Source organism: Lineus longissimus, chromosome 13, assembly GCF_910592395.1.
Source record: "Lineus longissimus chromosome 13, tnLinLong1.2, whole genome shotgun sequence".
Taxonomy (NCBI): Eukaryota; Metazoa; Nemertea; class Pilidiophora; order Heteronemertea; family Lineidae; genus Lineus; species Lineus longissimus.
Genome location: NC_088320.1, coordinates 16,697,565 through 16,712,639, shown reverse-complemented (window position 1 = coordinate 16,712,639; position 15,075 = coordinate 16,697,565). Strand labels below are relative to the sequence as shown.

General features: G+C 43.4%; 1 protein-coding gene and 2 long non-coding RNA genes across 3 annotated transcripts in view; all 3 read right to left on the bottom strand.

The window, feature by feature from the left end:
- Nucleotides 1–14,411, bottom strand: part of LOC135498482 (uncharacterized) — a 35,530-nt gene extending 21,119 nt beyond the window's left edge. The window contains exons 1-6 of the mRNA XM_064788790.1: nt 14,321–14,411; nt 13,710–13,771; nt 13,068–13,493; nt 11,700–11,844; nt 11,504–11,625; nt 10,959–11,078 (exon numbers count right to left, since the gene is read on the bottom strand). Of these exons, the coding sequence (XP_064644860.1) occupies nt 10,959–11,078; nt 11,504–11,625; nt 11,700–11,844; nt 13,068–13,129 (449 nt within the window). The 5' untranslated portion in view covers nt 13,130–13,493; nt 13,710–13,771; nt 14,321–14,411. The remainder of the gene's footprint in view (nt 1–10,958; nt 11,079–11,503; nt 11,626–11,699; nt 11,845–13,067; nt 13,494–13,709; nt 13,772–14,320) is intronic.
- On the bottom strand, nt 1,478–4,229 carry LOC135498485 (uncharacterized). The gene is made up of 4 exons (XR_010449068.1): nt 4,100–4,229; nt 2,670–3,053; nt 2,332–2,438; nt 1,478–1,919 (listed from the first exon to the last, which is right to left on the bottom strand). It is a non-coding gene; the product is annotated as an uncharacterized LOC135498485 (long non-coding RNA).
- On the bottom strand, nt 6,807–10,061 carry LOC135498487 (uncharacterized). The gene is made up of 3 exons (XR_010449070.1): nt 9,882–10,061; nt 9,357–9,801; nt 6,807–8,657 (listed from the first exon to the last, which is right to left on the bottom strand). It is a non-coding gene; the product is annotated as an uncharacterized LOC135498487 (long non-coding RNA).
- Nucleotides 14,412–15,075: the final 664 nt, after the last annotated feature.

The following is a 15,075-nucleotide window of genomic DNA, read 5'->3' as shown; positions in this document are numbered from 1 at the left end:
GGATGAGGAGCTAGCTATTCAAGGTGTCTCAAAGACAGTAGGTTGTTCTCTTCAAAGGGTGAGATGTACTGGATGAGGAGCTAGCTATTCAAGGTGTCTCAAAGACAGTAGGATGTTCTCTTCAAAAGGTGAGATGTACTGGATGAGGAGCTAGCTATTCAAGGTGTCTCAAAGACAGTAGGATGTCCTCTTCAAAGGGTGAGATGTACTGGATGAGGAGCTTGCTATTCGGTGTATCAAAGACAGTAGGATGTTCTCTTCAAAGGGTGAGGTGTACTGGATAAGGAGCTAGCTATTCAAGGTGTATCAAAGACAATAGGTTGTTCTCTTCAAAGGCTGAGATATGCTGGATGAGGAGCTAGCTATTCAAGGTGTCTCAAAGACAGTAGGTTGTTCTCTTCAAAAGGTGAGATGTACTGGATGAGGAGCTAGCTATTCAAGGTGTCTCAAAGACAATAGGTTGTTCTCTTCAAAGGGTGAGATGTACTGGATGAAGAGCTAGCTATTCATGGTGTCTCAAAGACAGTAGGTTGTTCTCTTCAAAGGATGAGATATGCTGGATGAGGAGCTAGCTATTCATGGTGTCTTAAAGACAGTAGGATGTTCTCTTCAAAGGGTGAGATGTACTGGATGAGGAGCTAGCTATTTAAGGTGTATCAAAGACAGTAGGATGTTCTCATGAAAGAATGAAATGTACTGGATGAGGAGTTAGCTATTCAAGGCGTCTCAAAAACAATAGGTTGTCCTCTTCAAAGGATGAGATGTACTGAATGAAGAGCTTGCTATTCAAGGTGTATCAAAGACAGTAGGATGTTCTCTTCAAAGGGCGAGATGTACTGGATGAGGAGCTAGCTATTTAAGGTGTCTCAAAGACAGTAGGTTGTTCTCATGAAAGAATGAAATGTACTGGATGAGGAGCTAGCTATTCAAGGCGTCTCAAAAACAATAGGTTGTCCTCTTCAAAGGGTGAGATTTACTGGATGAGGAGCTAGCTATTCAAGGTGTCTCAAAGACAGTAGGTTGTTGTCTTTAAATGCTGAAATGTTCTTGATGTGGAGCTCCCTATTCAGGTTGCTTCAAAGGAAAACGACTATGTTCAAAGTGTATATTCAGGCTGAACAGGTACAATGGTGTAGAAGCAACTCAAGCTATACCTCCCGCAAGTTGACTCGATGCATCATATTCTTTTGTTATGCAGGGTATTTCAGTGCAAATTGGGTATGTCTTTCAATTGGCTATATGGGCGGCATTAAAATCTGCACTTGTCCACGTCCACCGAATACAACAAACAATTGAGCCATTGGAATGTTCTTCCTGTTAGTACAGCAAGGTCTGCTTTTGACATGTCAGCGGTATGCACACAACACGTGTTTAAGCTGCACCAGGTCAGAGTTTGAGCACAGCTTACGCAGAGCAACAGGTATGTCAATTGTGACTGGGACTGGACATACAGGAATAAAATAAAACAAAAACAAAATGACGTGCAGGAAAAATGATATTGGTAGTGAGTGAAACAATACATACTTTTAGAGTGTAGAATATAATTTGTTAGAAAATGACTATTGTACATGTTATATATCACAAACATCAATCTAATATGATGTCTGCGATGGTGCAGCTCACAAGTTCAGTCTGCGTTACCTTCTGGTAGATCAAGCAGTTGAAACTCAGTGATGCATTCCATGAACCAAGTTGTCGGGGCTGTACACACACGGAAGTGACGCTGCATCTTAATCTTATCCTTTAGATCGTGAATGATGAAGTAACAACAATCAGCCAGATACGATCCCTGATTTGGCGTGATAAGGAACAGGTTTGTCATTTGGGATAACATCAGTTCAGGATCCATTTTCCCAGGAGGACTGCGTTCAGGTACTTGAGAGTTCGCGCGCACATCCCTTCACTGTTCACATGACTCACTGCAAGAATATGAAATCAAGGGTGAAATATTTTAACCATTACAGACACAAGCAGGAAGGCCTGCAGATCATTTCAAACTTGAAATCCCTGGTGTACATGTAGGAATCTTACAAAGTTGGTTTCAAGCTCAGTCAGTGATAACCCATGCCTACGCACAATTCATTAACAATGCATCAGTCTGCCAAAAGCTGAACGCAACAAGGTGTGCTCACTCACGTCCAGTCAAGATTGTAGCGGGAATAGCGTGATATTTTTATGTCCCGTTTGATGATGGGAACTGCTACTGTTGGATGGAAGGTGACTGGGCAGCCGACAGCTTGGTGATAATGAACCTTGAAGGTTGATGGCTTCACAATCCTGTGGAAGATGAACTGTAATCACTTGCACTGTTTACGCTAGTCTACAGCATACCTTCAGGTGGGAATTCAGTGACTATCCTTCCATGAACTCTGTACCAGGCACTTCAGGCCGGTACAGAGGAGGACAACCCGCTCTGGTCTGGTGAAGCTGGTGGGGGTCTGAAATTCAGAGAACAACAGGTGAGAATTCAGTGACTATCCTTCCATGAGGCATGCTGGCACACTTCTGGACCTTCATCTGTTCACGGCGCTTCAAGCCGGTACAGAGGAGGACAACCCAAACCCTAACCCTCGGAGACCTTCACTCCGGGGAATGTATCAGTGGCATTGTCAAGAGAAACTTGCACGAGTAGGCCCGGGTCACACAAACCAATAACAGATCATTCTTACCTGGACCAGTTTCTCCAGCACCATCAGCATCGGCCTCATGACGTCATACAACGGGTACCGCTTCTCAAGTAGATCCCAGTACCTCGGCCGTAAGATGATGACAGGCAGCCGTTGCCGTCACAATATGGAAGCACATGGATCATCCCATCATCCAAAACCTCCCCTATTACTTTCATTGGCTGCCTGTGCAGTCCCCGTTCAAGGTTCTGCTGCTGACTTTCAATTCAAGGCCTTGAATGGCCAGGCTCCCAGCTACGTCAGGGATCTTCTGACTGTGTACAAACCAGGGCGGTCACTTCGTTCAGCTGAACAATTGCTGTTGGCCGTGCCTGTATCCAAACGTTGTGGTTGTGACAAGGCCTTTAGTGTCAGTGCACCTGGACTCTGGAATGAATTTCCAAGGAACATCAGGGAATTTAAAGAGTCTGTGGACATTTTCAAAAAGAGACTAACATGACTAAAGGGACACCTGTTTTTGTAGACATTTGTGAACTTTTTAACAGCGCCTTGAGCACCATTTCCATGGTGGATCTGGCGCTATACAAGACTCCGTATTGATTGATTGATTGATTTTAGTATTTATTGCTGACGCAACAAAATGGAAATGGTCGTAGTCGAATTTCCGTGCGTGTAAGAAACGAGGCCTTTATCTATTTTCCAAGGTAGGCCTGAGTTGCAGGTCGGAGCACTTTTACATCTAGCCTACATGATTCATGGGTGGAGGAGGCCAGGTGAATGGTTTACTGTCGTTTCGCTACATTGCCAGTTCGTCGTTTCGCTACATGGAAGGTCGTTTCGCTACATGGGTGGAGTCGTTTCGCTACATGATGGGTACGGTCGTTTCGCTACATGGAGGACGTTTCGCTACATGGGTGGAGTCGTTTCGATGTAGGTCGTTTCGCTACATCGTAGGTCGTGCAATTCTGACCCTATAGCAGAGAACAATATACCAACTTTTTTAGGATTTTAACAAAAAATGGGGCCGGGCGTTTTTCGTAAGGGTGGGCGGGGACGATCACCAACTCTTTTTTTATGTGGCCTAACCCAGGCCAGGACGACAAGAACCCCTTGCGCGCCATCAAACCGTATAAGTTTTTTTACCGGCAAACTGTGCTATAATAAATTTGTAGTCACCACCGGGAATTATAGTAGGGTAAAATAGAGTAAAAATAATGACTACATCCATGTAGCGAAACGACCTACATCCATGTAGCCAAACTACTCCACCCATGTAGCGAAACGACCTACCATGTAGCGAAACGACCGCCACATGTAGCGAAACGACTTGTAGCGAACTGGCAATGTAGCGAAACAGCCTGATACCCGGTGAATCATCATAGGGCCGTGCTGATACACCTCTTTCTTCGTATAGACAATCACAATGCAAACTCGAAACTGCACTTCAGTCAAAACAACGAAAACATAAATACCTATCTAGTCCTAGTACCTAACTACCGTCTAGTCCCTGGTTCCCGTAAAATATGCACAGTGTCGCAACAAAAGAGCACTTATCAAGAAACAAAATCAGAAAACTGAGAAGTTAGCGAAAAGAGGTCAAGGTCGTTTAATGGGGTAGGCGTAAACTGTGGACGAAAGTGTGGACGAAAGTGTGGACAGCGGCCCTCTAAGTTTCGTGGGCTGGCATTTCTTTGTCTTTCAATATATTTAAAAGAAATTGCAGTATATTATGCATTATAATCTTTTTAATGGGTCAGCGAAAGAAAAATGAAAAAAAATATTTTGATGGGTGATTTTGATCAATGAGTGGACGGGCTTTTTTGCCCCTTTTTTGAAGGTTTTCGAAGTGGCCTTTGACTTTGTGGACGGGGAAATGCGAGGTCTGGTGTCCAAATGTGGACTAATTATCAAAGAATTTGTTGAAACTGTGATATTTCTAACTAGTCCAAATAATATTCTTTCACAAAAACTACTTTTATTTGAATGACAATGACAATATCATTCAGTTGCAGGCAAAAATAGTTGGCCCTCTCTCCGACCTTTTTTCATCTCCAAACCCGGCTAAAACCTTCGGTAATAAACCTTCATCTACGTTTCTACGGATAAGTGCCAGCCGGTACTGCATGATGTGGTCAATCTTCTCTGTATCACCCTGTATGATCACACCGCTCCGTAGTTCAAATAGGCCCCGTGTGGTGGCGTAGTAAGCGGAGCGCTGATTGGTCCATACTATGGGTGTGTGGTGGGCGTGTCGTGACGTGCATGCCTACATTTGGGAGATCAGTGAGGGTCATTCGGGAGGGGTTTTTTTTATTCATGCGCGGCCCCCTCACATTAGTTCCTAAAATCATTGATTTCCCGGTCCTCACAGTATGTCAGTGTTGATTCAGCAGTTGTTTTGGCAAAGACATGTTTTTTTGAAGTTTCTGAAACCTAGAGCGCTCTGGCTACTCAATAAGCGGCTAACAAGAAACTACGCATTTAACTGTTGTTGCCGACGTATGTGTACACTGAACTTGGGATGTGCGTCGGCCCCGTGTTGAAATGCCGTCCAGTGCCAGTTGGTGCGTTTTTCGCTGATTTGTGCAAAATTCAACATATCTCAAAAGTTCAATGGTAGTGACCCTCGATTTTTTTTTCATTTTTGTGTAGCGTAAGCAATTGTCTTTCATGGCAGAATGGTCACTGTAAGAATTATTCAGGAAGAAATGTATAATATTTGGGGGTTTTCGTGTTTGTCCGGCCCAATTGGCAATAGTGTCATTTGGGATGGTGAACAGAGAGCTAGGAGCAAATGCGACGCTTATAATTTATTTGAAGAAATAAAATGCCCGATTTAACATCCTGCAGAATCAGGGGAATCGGGCGTTTCCAGTGATATACGACACAAATGGGTTGTCTTCATGCATTCACTTTGGAAACGCATTTTAAAATAGATGTTACGTCCTGTTAATGGGGCACGTCGTCATCGCGTACATTTGGGAAAAACTCCCTAACGAGACCTAATATACACTGGAGGCGAGGTATGACTGGGTTGTTCTAAAATATAGATTATTGAATCGGATATGCGACTGATTTCTAAACTACCGTCAAATTCCGATCTGATCATGTAAAAATAAGCTCCAAATATTGACTCGTAACCACCTTAGGTTCAAATGGCATTTTTTCATGTTTTTATGCATTTTTAGGACTGATTCCAAGGTTTATCACTGGTTTCAAGGTTTCACTGGTTCCAAGCTTATATATTACCTACCGCTGCGAGTGCTGCAGTGCTGGATCAATCAACCCCCTCGCCCACCCCCATCACATCATCATATCCAGAAGCAGAGGCCTGGCTGAGCCCTGTGATTTGGCCAAATTCAATATGATTCTTTTCTACTGTGATGACGTTAAGGCCCTTGTGTCGTGCAGCGTATAAATTCTGTAGCACCGATACACAACTTATGATAAACCGCGACGTCTGCTGAAATTCAAATTGCATATGACGCCAACTGAATTGTGACGACTTGTTTCGCCAATCTTTTAGTGAACAGTGATCACGGGCTGTGGGAATTGCGAAGGGATGGTGTAGAGTATCGCCACAACAATGTTGATATGATCACTTGTCGTTTCAGCGGGCATGACTTGGGACATCCAGTGACCCAGCAAAAAGTAGCGATGGTACAGCCAGAAGTAGCAACAACTCGCAAAAGGGGACCCTTGTCCGACTGGTGACTGGACCACATGATAGGTCGCCATCAAATTAGGGAGCTGATCCAGCACAGCTGGATAGAGGGGGGCCCTTTGAGGGTTAGGGTTAGGTCTCTTGCAAATGCAATGAGACAGTAGTGCACCATATCTCTTCTCGATGTGCCCTCCCCTTCATAGCTCGAGATGTTGCCCGAGTGTACCAAGTCTTTGCTGGATGTGCCATACCCCTTCACTAAGCGTACTCTGTCTGATCTAGATGTAGATTGACGTAGAGGTGACACTACTTTTTTTACTGTGAGGAGTGTCGAGGACTTCACTATAACCAAATTGCGACATATGTCTCTTAAAGAGAGGTCATCCAAACCTTCAGAGTTTGCTCAATGAACCCCAACCCTTCCCCCTTGAAAAAAGTAAAACATAATACAAGTCTGTTTATGAATTTTTTATATCAATCTGTACATTCCAAGAATTTATCAAGATTTTACAAAACAATATCAAAACAATGACACCGCAGGGCAATTCATTCTCCAAAACAGCGATAATATGCAAGCATATTCTGAACAAAAACTATTTACATTTTTGAGTGGACGGCGCCTCACACTTCTATAACTGAGCAAAGAGTATGAGGGCAATTTAGAATGTAGGTACAAGGCAGGGGAAACCCGCAACCCATCATTTGGAACGACATTTGGCTTTATGAGGAACTTGCCTGCAAAGCCAGTTTGATAGAGACAAAAGACAACTCCGAGGAACAACTCAATAAACAGTGTGAAATTCAAAATTTCTAAAATAATGCAAAGAGCCATTGATACATGCAACACTTTTGGGACACATGCCGTCTCGCACAGTCCGGTTGTTTATGTTCATTTTGTTTGGGAAACCATTTTCCACTAGAATATCTACATAATTTATGTTTTTCCTGATCAAAAACTGAGTCGCATGCAGCGACAACCATTGTAAATGCAAGCAAGGTGAACTGCTGTGGTGTATTCAGGTCACAAACCTTGACCTCATTGATCCGAAACAGCACGACATCGCTTAGTGGGTTATTTAAATAACAAAAGAACCAATTTCGTCATGATCAACAGGACTGTGCTGTGATCTCATTTGCATGACAAAAGGGGCCCCTCTAGAGCAGGCGTTCAGATCAGTCTTCTCATTTGCATGACAAAAGCGGTTGCTTTGGACGAGTTTAACAATAGAAGTAACTTTTTGAATTCACCTTTACATGTATTATGGCTTTTATATGTAAATTTCACATATTGTATCATTATACAAACATAACAAATTAATACATAAAACGTCAGACATTGACGTTGATGTTGGCGACAGCTTGCTTGACCCATTCTGTACCACAGGAAACTTCTTGATGGGGCAGTTGTTATCTTTATAACTCACAGAAAGAAACAAGACGAATCTTTCTGGACTAATTATCATGAAAAGACTGAGCTCCTCTTCCACTTGACCGCAAGGTCAGGAACCAGCATCAATTTGGAATATTTTGGAAAAATTTCAATCAACAAAATATTTCAACGAAATCTCAAAATTTGGAAATGAATTAGCCCGATTCTTTTGCATTTGTTTTGGTCTTGGGGGTTAACCTTTGGTTATCATATCATTGATGAAACCAAGAATGAAAGGCACCCGGATAATTACCGTGTTTAAGGAAATTTAAGATACTTTTATAAAATGGAGGCGAGAGTTTGCCAATTTCATATCTGTCCCAAATGGAGACCGGCACTATCAGGTATCGGAAGCTGATTGGAATAAACGCAGGTGGCATCCGTGGTACTGAATGGATCGAGAAAGTTCATAAGGCCTACGGTTCCATCAAAGACAACACATGTTCTGGTTGGCTGGGGTCGAACCAACCAGAATCACGTGGACCCCATGTCTCATTCGATGGGAAAATTGAAATATCTGATCAATTTGGTGATTTCGGAGAAAAATGAAGTAACTTTTAACAGCTCGATAGTAAATTTTGACCTGGTACATCAGAACCTTGACTTATTTGGATCTGGTTCTGGTTCTTAATCAACAATCATCTAGGAGGAGTGACCGACGATGACTGATGGAAAGTCTTTTAAAGACGTTCCAAGTGTGTTCAGACATTTTGTCACGGCCACAAAATGGAAGTAGGCTTTTTGCCATCGGATGATATTGAGATTTGGAATGAAACCACCTTTCAATCAGATATTTCGATAAAATACAACGTATCCTTCTGCAGAGGCCTACAGGTAGCGAATATACAATACTACACCAGAGGAAGTCTGTTGCTAATGACTCCCATAGCGACAATCGTTCAGGGGCCGAGGGTTCCACATCCATTGTGTCATCTTGCTGAAAAGAAAAACACATTATGTATCACAGACAGTGCAATAGATGAAAAGCTCAATGCCCACAGACCATTTCAGAGAGATTCACGCAAAGTAAGCCTGAAAATGGCTAGCACAAAAATTGGTGAAAATTTTGCCTATGCACGTTCTTGGTCATGCTTTATACGATTGGTACAAAGTTAGACTCGACTTTGAGGTTTTACATAAATAATACATTTCGTTTAACTACTGATTTGTTCTGTGTGTAATCAGCGTGCTGTTTTCTCATGAAATCGTCCATGTGAGCCTTGTTGCAATTGCACGTTTATCGAATGATTCACAGCTGTCTCAGCGAGACTTGAAATGCTAGAATTCACATTTCACGATCAGAAGCTCGGTTGTTGGTGTTGCTAGCTTTCTGGAAGGCTGGAGATTACGCGATATGTGGTATTCACCCAAATAGGCATGTTCTGATAATATCGAAATACTCTTATCTTCGGATCCGGAACTATAACACCAGACAATGAGAAGTCACTAGGCCCACCTTAATGGTGAATATTCATGACCCTAGCAAATGCCGAGAAAGGCATATCAGTCATACCTGGTCAAATAGCAGAACTTGAGGTCCAGGCCTAGGCTGGTCAGGTCGTTATTGGAAGTCTGGTTCAGAGTGGAGTTATCTGGTGTTATAGTTCCGGAGATAGTGTATATCTGTTTGCATTACCCTCATGATGTACCCCCGTCGTCACATGGCATCAGTCGTAAAGAGATTCCTGAAGGATGCTGTCATCCAGTGCTTGTGGGATTGGTATCATGTCTCGTCAAATGAAGGGGTTAGAGGTACGCGTCTTGTCCAAATCCATTTTCAACAGTTCGATCTGAGCGAAGGCAATAAAATAGTCTAGCGATGGTCCGTGGCTTTCGCGAATCCTTGCTTTGCGATTCAATCTGAACTAAGAATTGTGTTTGCGTTTAAGAATACGATACGCGATGAAAACGTCTATGCATATAAACACGTGTGTTATCGAGATATTCACAGTCCGAGCGAAAGCTTCACACTGTTAGATAGAGAGTCTGTTCCAGGATTGGTATGCGTACTGAGCCCCTGGATACCTCTGCCGTCCCCTGGATGTACAAGACTTTCATTATCCGTGCACGTCTGTGGACAACTGAAAATAGAAGTACATTGCCAATCAGATGAAATTGGTCGGCGTATTCAAGTGCTTCTTGCAGACACTCTATAACTAACCTTTAGAATTTTTAAAGTTGGAAATGTATTGGATATCTTTGTTGTTATAACATACTGCAACATCTACTGGGTGGATGTAGAGGTGATCAATCGGAGGCTCGAATGGCACAAATTTTGCTTTCCTTTGGAAGGTCATGTCAGCTGGCCGTTTTAGCCTCTTACACTCAGCCCAAAAGGCTAACTCACTTCTCCTTGACCTCGTCATCTCATAAATTCTGTTTCCATCCATGACTGGGTGTGGTGGTGCAAACTCTTTGCAACCTACAAAAGTATCAAACCATTACAAATCTTCATACAGTGCGAGAAGTGTCTTCAAAATGAACATCGTCATTGGCAAAGAAGCCCATCTTAACAACTTATCATCTTCTGTTAAACCTGGCCGCAATTTCCATTTTCTTAAATGGGTGGACGGAGGTGTCTTTAAATAACCCCTTTAACTTGCAAGTTATCAGCTTTTGTCCAGACGTTATGTTATATATCTGCTGAGTTTAGAGCGTATATAGAGTCCGACAATCGCCCCACTTTTATAATATTAGGTACCGACTTGAAACATGTACATGTACGTTGTAATCCTTACCTCCAGTTACAATGCACATCCTTGAGAGTGTCATTTCCAGCAGTTCGAGCGACGCCCTGGTCGTGGTGATGAATATCCTGTGACCTGGACGTGGCGATGCCGGCTCCGGACGAGGACTTCCACTTCTGTGCCATTTCCAGCAGTTCGAGCCGAGTGGTTCCCCTGTTCTGGTGTTACCCATTTTTTGGGAATACTGAAAAAAAGAATGACACGTTTTTCCGAGTTTCCCCCATTGAAACCCTTTGTTGCACGTCTCCTTTCGTTGTATTTTACCATTCCATACAACTGCAGTTTCATGGTGAGGGCTCTTCAGCCTTTGTCCCGACGTCGCGTGCTACAGTTTGCATGTTTAGAGCACTCATTATTTTCAAATGAAACTTTTCAAGGAGCTGATTACTCTGAGCAGATCAATCTTTGATTTTCAAGTGTCAAGTAAATAGGTTCTACTGCTTACCTGAAGTAACACTGCAGCATTCTCCATCGGCTGTCTGGCCGCTTACCTGAAGTAACACTGCAGCATTCTCCATCGGCTGTCTGGCCGTTCGGAATCAATCAAAAGATAACGGCACAACCGCTTCCCTTGGCAGGATCGTGTCAGGTGGCCGGGCACGGCTGTCGTCCTGAAAGTCAAAGTCACGGCAGATATTTGAAGACGTCAAGACAATTTCTAAACAAGCTGTGCTGCATAGTATGGTATAGTGGATGCGCTTTCAAATTACGGGAAATGGCGGCCAACCAATTGAAGGGCTCAGTTGATCACTCGAATATCTGGCATCCAATAAAATGGTCCTAAGGGATCAATCCAAAATGAACGGTTCTAATGGTACCATTTTGCTTCCCTGGGCAAGGTCATGTCAGCCTACTCCTTCAAGCACCAACAGCTACACAGGCAGAAATTTCTATAGAGAATCTGTAAAGCTATATAGAAAGTGTAAACACAAAACCTATAGAATCTATATAGCAATTTCTATCTAGATTTTTAACGGAAATTTCTGCCTGTGTATGCTCAATGTGATGAGAGCTAAATTCACCTCTATCTACTCACCAAGTCTTTGTCGTGTTCAAACTGGGATCATGTTCAAACCTCTGCATAGTGGGGTCTTCGTCACGCTGGGCTCTCTGCGGTGTTCTTGGCTCTGCTTCACACTGGTCTCCCGGATGCTCTTCCTGAAAAGAATCTTAACGATTTAAATCGCTCATAATTTTTTTAATTGGGTTCAAAAATAATGAAATGAAGTTACCCTAAATGCGGCACACATCTTGCTCGCGTCCGAATCCATCCCCAGACGTCTGTCACGCCACGATCGTGCATCTTCAGCCCTCCTCAAGCATGCCCCATCGCACCGATCCTCTTCCTTCCATTGGGAGGTGGTCTTTCCATCGATGCTGTAAATGGAAATGGATTCAGTGGGAAAAGATCTTACAGTGGATGTATTGAATAAATCAGAAATATTAAGGTAGCAGGAAGGGGTGGGCGTTGGTGGTTTCTGAGTGTGAGGGGATACTATAGTGGCGTCTGCTAACTGTGCTTTGAGAGACTAGGCACGATGCCAGTCTCTCTTAAGGCACCGTCAACAGACATGTGGTTTCAGTATAAGGTCTTTCATTGTAGCAATGCGAAAATGTAAGCAACTTTGGTTAGGTCCGTCATTTGTTATCACCAAGTAGCTTCTAGAGTGTCCGAACCACTCTCTTGATTACAGCGGCCGTCTCAGCACCACCACGCGGGGCCTTATGGTATAAGGCCAAGTAGCTTCGCGCGATATGCACCATTCTGGGAAAACTCAAATGAGGAAGTATTCTCCTCGAGTCATTAGCATAATCTAATCTTAACTCCAGCTAGAGGTAATCTTGGGCAGTGTTTCTTCGGCCCAGATACATTGTGGTGGAAAACGTCTAGTACAAAGAACGCCTGGCTTGCGCCATACTAATAAGTGAAGAAGGTCTGGCTGCGCGAGACTACTGTGATAAAAATGACCATTGCAGAGACTCTGTGAGATAGGCACATAATTTTTACAATTGAAAAAGTTCTCAAAAGACGATAAGGAATGATTATTTATTGACATTTCCTGAACTATATACCTTCTAATTATCACTTTACATAAATAGGTTAGCGTTAGGTCGCGTGCTTTTCTTTCCTCGTGACAATATACAGCAAAATAGTTACAACCCCATAATCGCGCTATAAGTCCATAATGAGATCACGGTGACCCGTTATAAAAGTTTCGTCACCTTTGCTATTTTGCCGCTACGCGTCGCGTTGGGTCCTTGCGTCTAGGTGTCACAAGGTAAAGATCACTATGTTGTGATCAGGTAGTGTACTAATTGTGATGACGTCATGCGCAATGCTCATAATGGCTGTTGAAGGTATGACGTGAGATTACGTTGTTCACTTTGGATGGGTTGTTGCTGGAGGCTGGGAAGTAAGACGATTATCCCATTCATAAACAAAGTCTCAAACAGTGCGGGAAATGTAACGATCTAACTGGAGTAGGATCTCGTAAAATCTTTCATAATTTTTTCTGGATGTTTCAATCATCTCAGGGAAGAATCAGTCAAAGAGCTAAAATTGCGCAAAAATCAATGACTTAACAAAATGTGAATCTCACCTGTTTGTTGTAACATCATCTACTTCAGTGCCTAATCTTCTACGACAGCCGCCGGAGAGCATAGAGGGTTAACCCATCAAGTTAAGTGCGAGCCGTCAGACTAACGGCAAAGGCGAGTCCGAAGCACGTCCCAGCACGTCCCGGACTCCATCCCGCACCATGTCGTCAACTTTCTTAAGCCCTTCAACAGCGTAAGAGAGGGAAGGCCTATTTAATATAAAAACCTCTCTTTTTCGCGTTGAAATGGCAAAATGAACGAAGACGACAAGCCCTCATGCTGAACCCCCTCAGTCGTAGAACCGAACGACAGGGTCCCCTAGGGGCGCCCGACAAGAGACACAAAGCGTACCGTGCCTTGGACTCCGCCACGTCGTCGGCCGGCTGCTTGGCACACGCCTTCCATACGGAGTCCGCGGAATGGACCTTCTGTAAATGGAATTGGAGAGTCAACATCACAACTAATGCAAAAGACACAGAAAACGCAAAAAAATACAGGACATAGATCAACCACAAACACACACACACACGCACATACCCGCACCCATACTCATCCCCTCGACAACCTCCCACATCCCACGCCCCCCAAACCCTACCATACCCTCTCCCCCAGCTAATCACACACACATATCACTCTATACATACCCTTCACCTCGCGATAGACATCATTCATGGTCGGTTGCATTGGAGAACTTGGCTTGGGGCATCTGCAATGATAAAAGTTATAGTAACGGTAACACGAGCTCTAGAAACTTGTTCCGAGTGAAAGGCCCAGAAGCTTAGGGTGCGATTTTTGAGGTGTTCTTGACGAATTCGAACAAAATCATAAAAGAATTCGTCACGAATACAAAGAATTCCTCGTCGTCATTCGGGAGTGTTGCGGAACCTCACTAATGAGATCCAAAACCAACCGAAACTGTCTAAACCTCACGAACAAAAGGACACGTGGAGTTCGGCCAAGAAGTCCTTTCTGCAGCCAAATGAGGGGAAATATTTTGAATTGAAGGGGGGGGGGGATAAATCTTTGGAGTAAGACGAAATTCAAAAACTGCTTGGCATACTGAAATGAAGCAGGAGTTCGCATGTGGCGAGGACTGGACAGGAATGATTCAGTGCGCAGCCGTCATTGGCTTCTTGGTTGCTGAGGAAAACGGCAAATTTCTTGGAAATCGGAATTCGGAATTGGATGTGTGCTCATTTACAGAAGTGGAGGTTGGGATATGCCAGAGTAATGCCCAAGACCGAATCTGTCTTACCATTGCGTGGCGTGGCCTGTGCTTAGAAAACGTGGCGTGGACTGTGCTCGTCGCGTCTGATCTTGAAGCTCCACGAGTCTTGAATACGCAGATTTTATTGGGAGCGTTGGTAACATCAGTTGAACGACTTACGTCATGTCATTAAATAATAGAATCGTTCTGGTGCTTTCATGCCGTGCTCGTCATGGTCACTGCATTTGTTGTGCCAGCCTTATACGAGTGGATCATAGCATAATTTTTATATTTTGTACTGCTGATCTGGTCATAGTCAGGTTGGCATTGGAATTAGCAAGGGTAATCTGAAGAAACTCGAGTCGACACAGGGCACATTGGTTAAAAGATGTTTTGGCCTTAGCAAAAGGCACAGAGATAGTGCTCTTATTCGAGCCCTTGACATAAAGAAACTGTCAGAAACATTAAAAGGCCAAACTTCGGGTATTTTCAGGCGTCTGGTTGGCGTTGACCGACCGGCTGCGAATTTTTTTTCCTCACCCTTTCAGCAAAGCATTGTGTACTTTCGGCCAATCAGAATTCGACAAGTCTGTGACGCAAGTTGAACTTTAGAAGATTTCCACGTGTTCACATTAAGATTTGATTTGAAATGATAGTGAAAGGGTTACGTGTTTTAAATACTGACGCTTGTCAAGTGCATGTGGTGTATACTAGTACATGTATATGGTCTATGTTTTGGTGATAGGCCTACTTTAAAACTAAATAACTTTCGACAAGCAGTACTTGTACTTTCGACAAGCAAT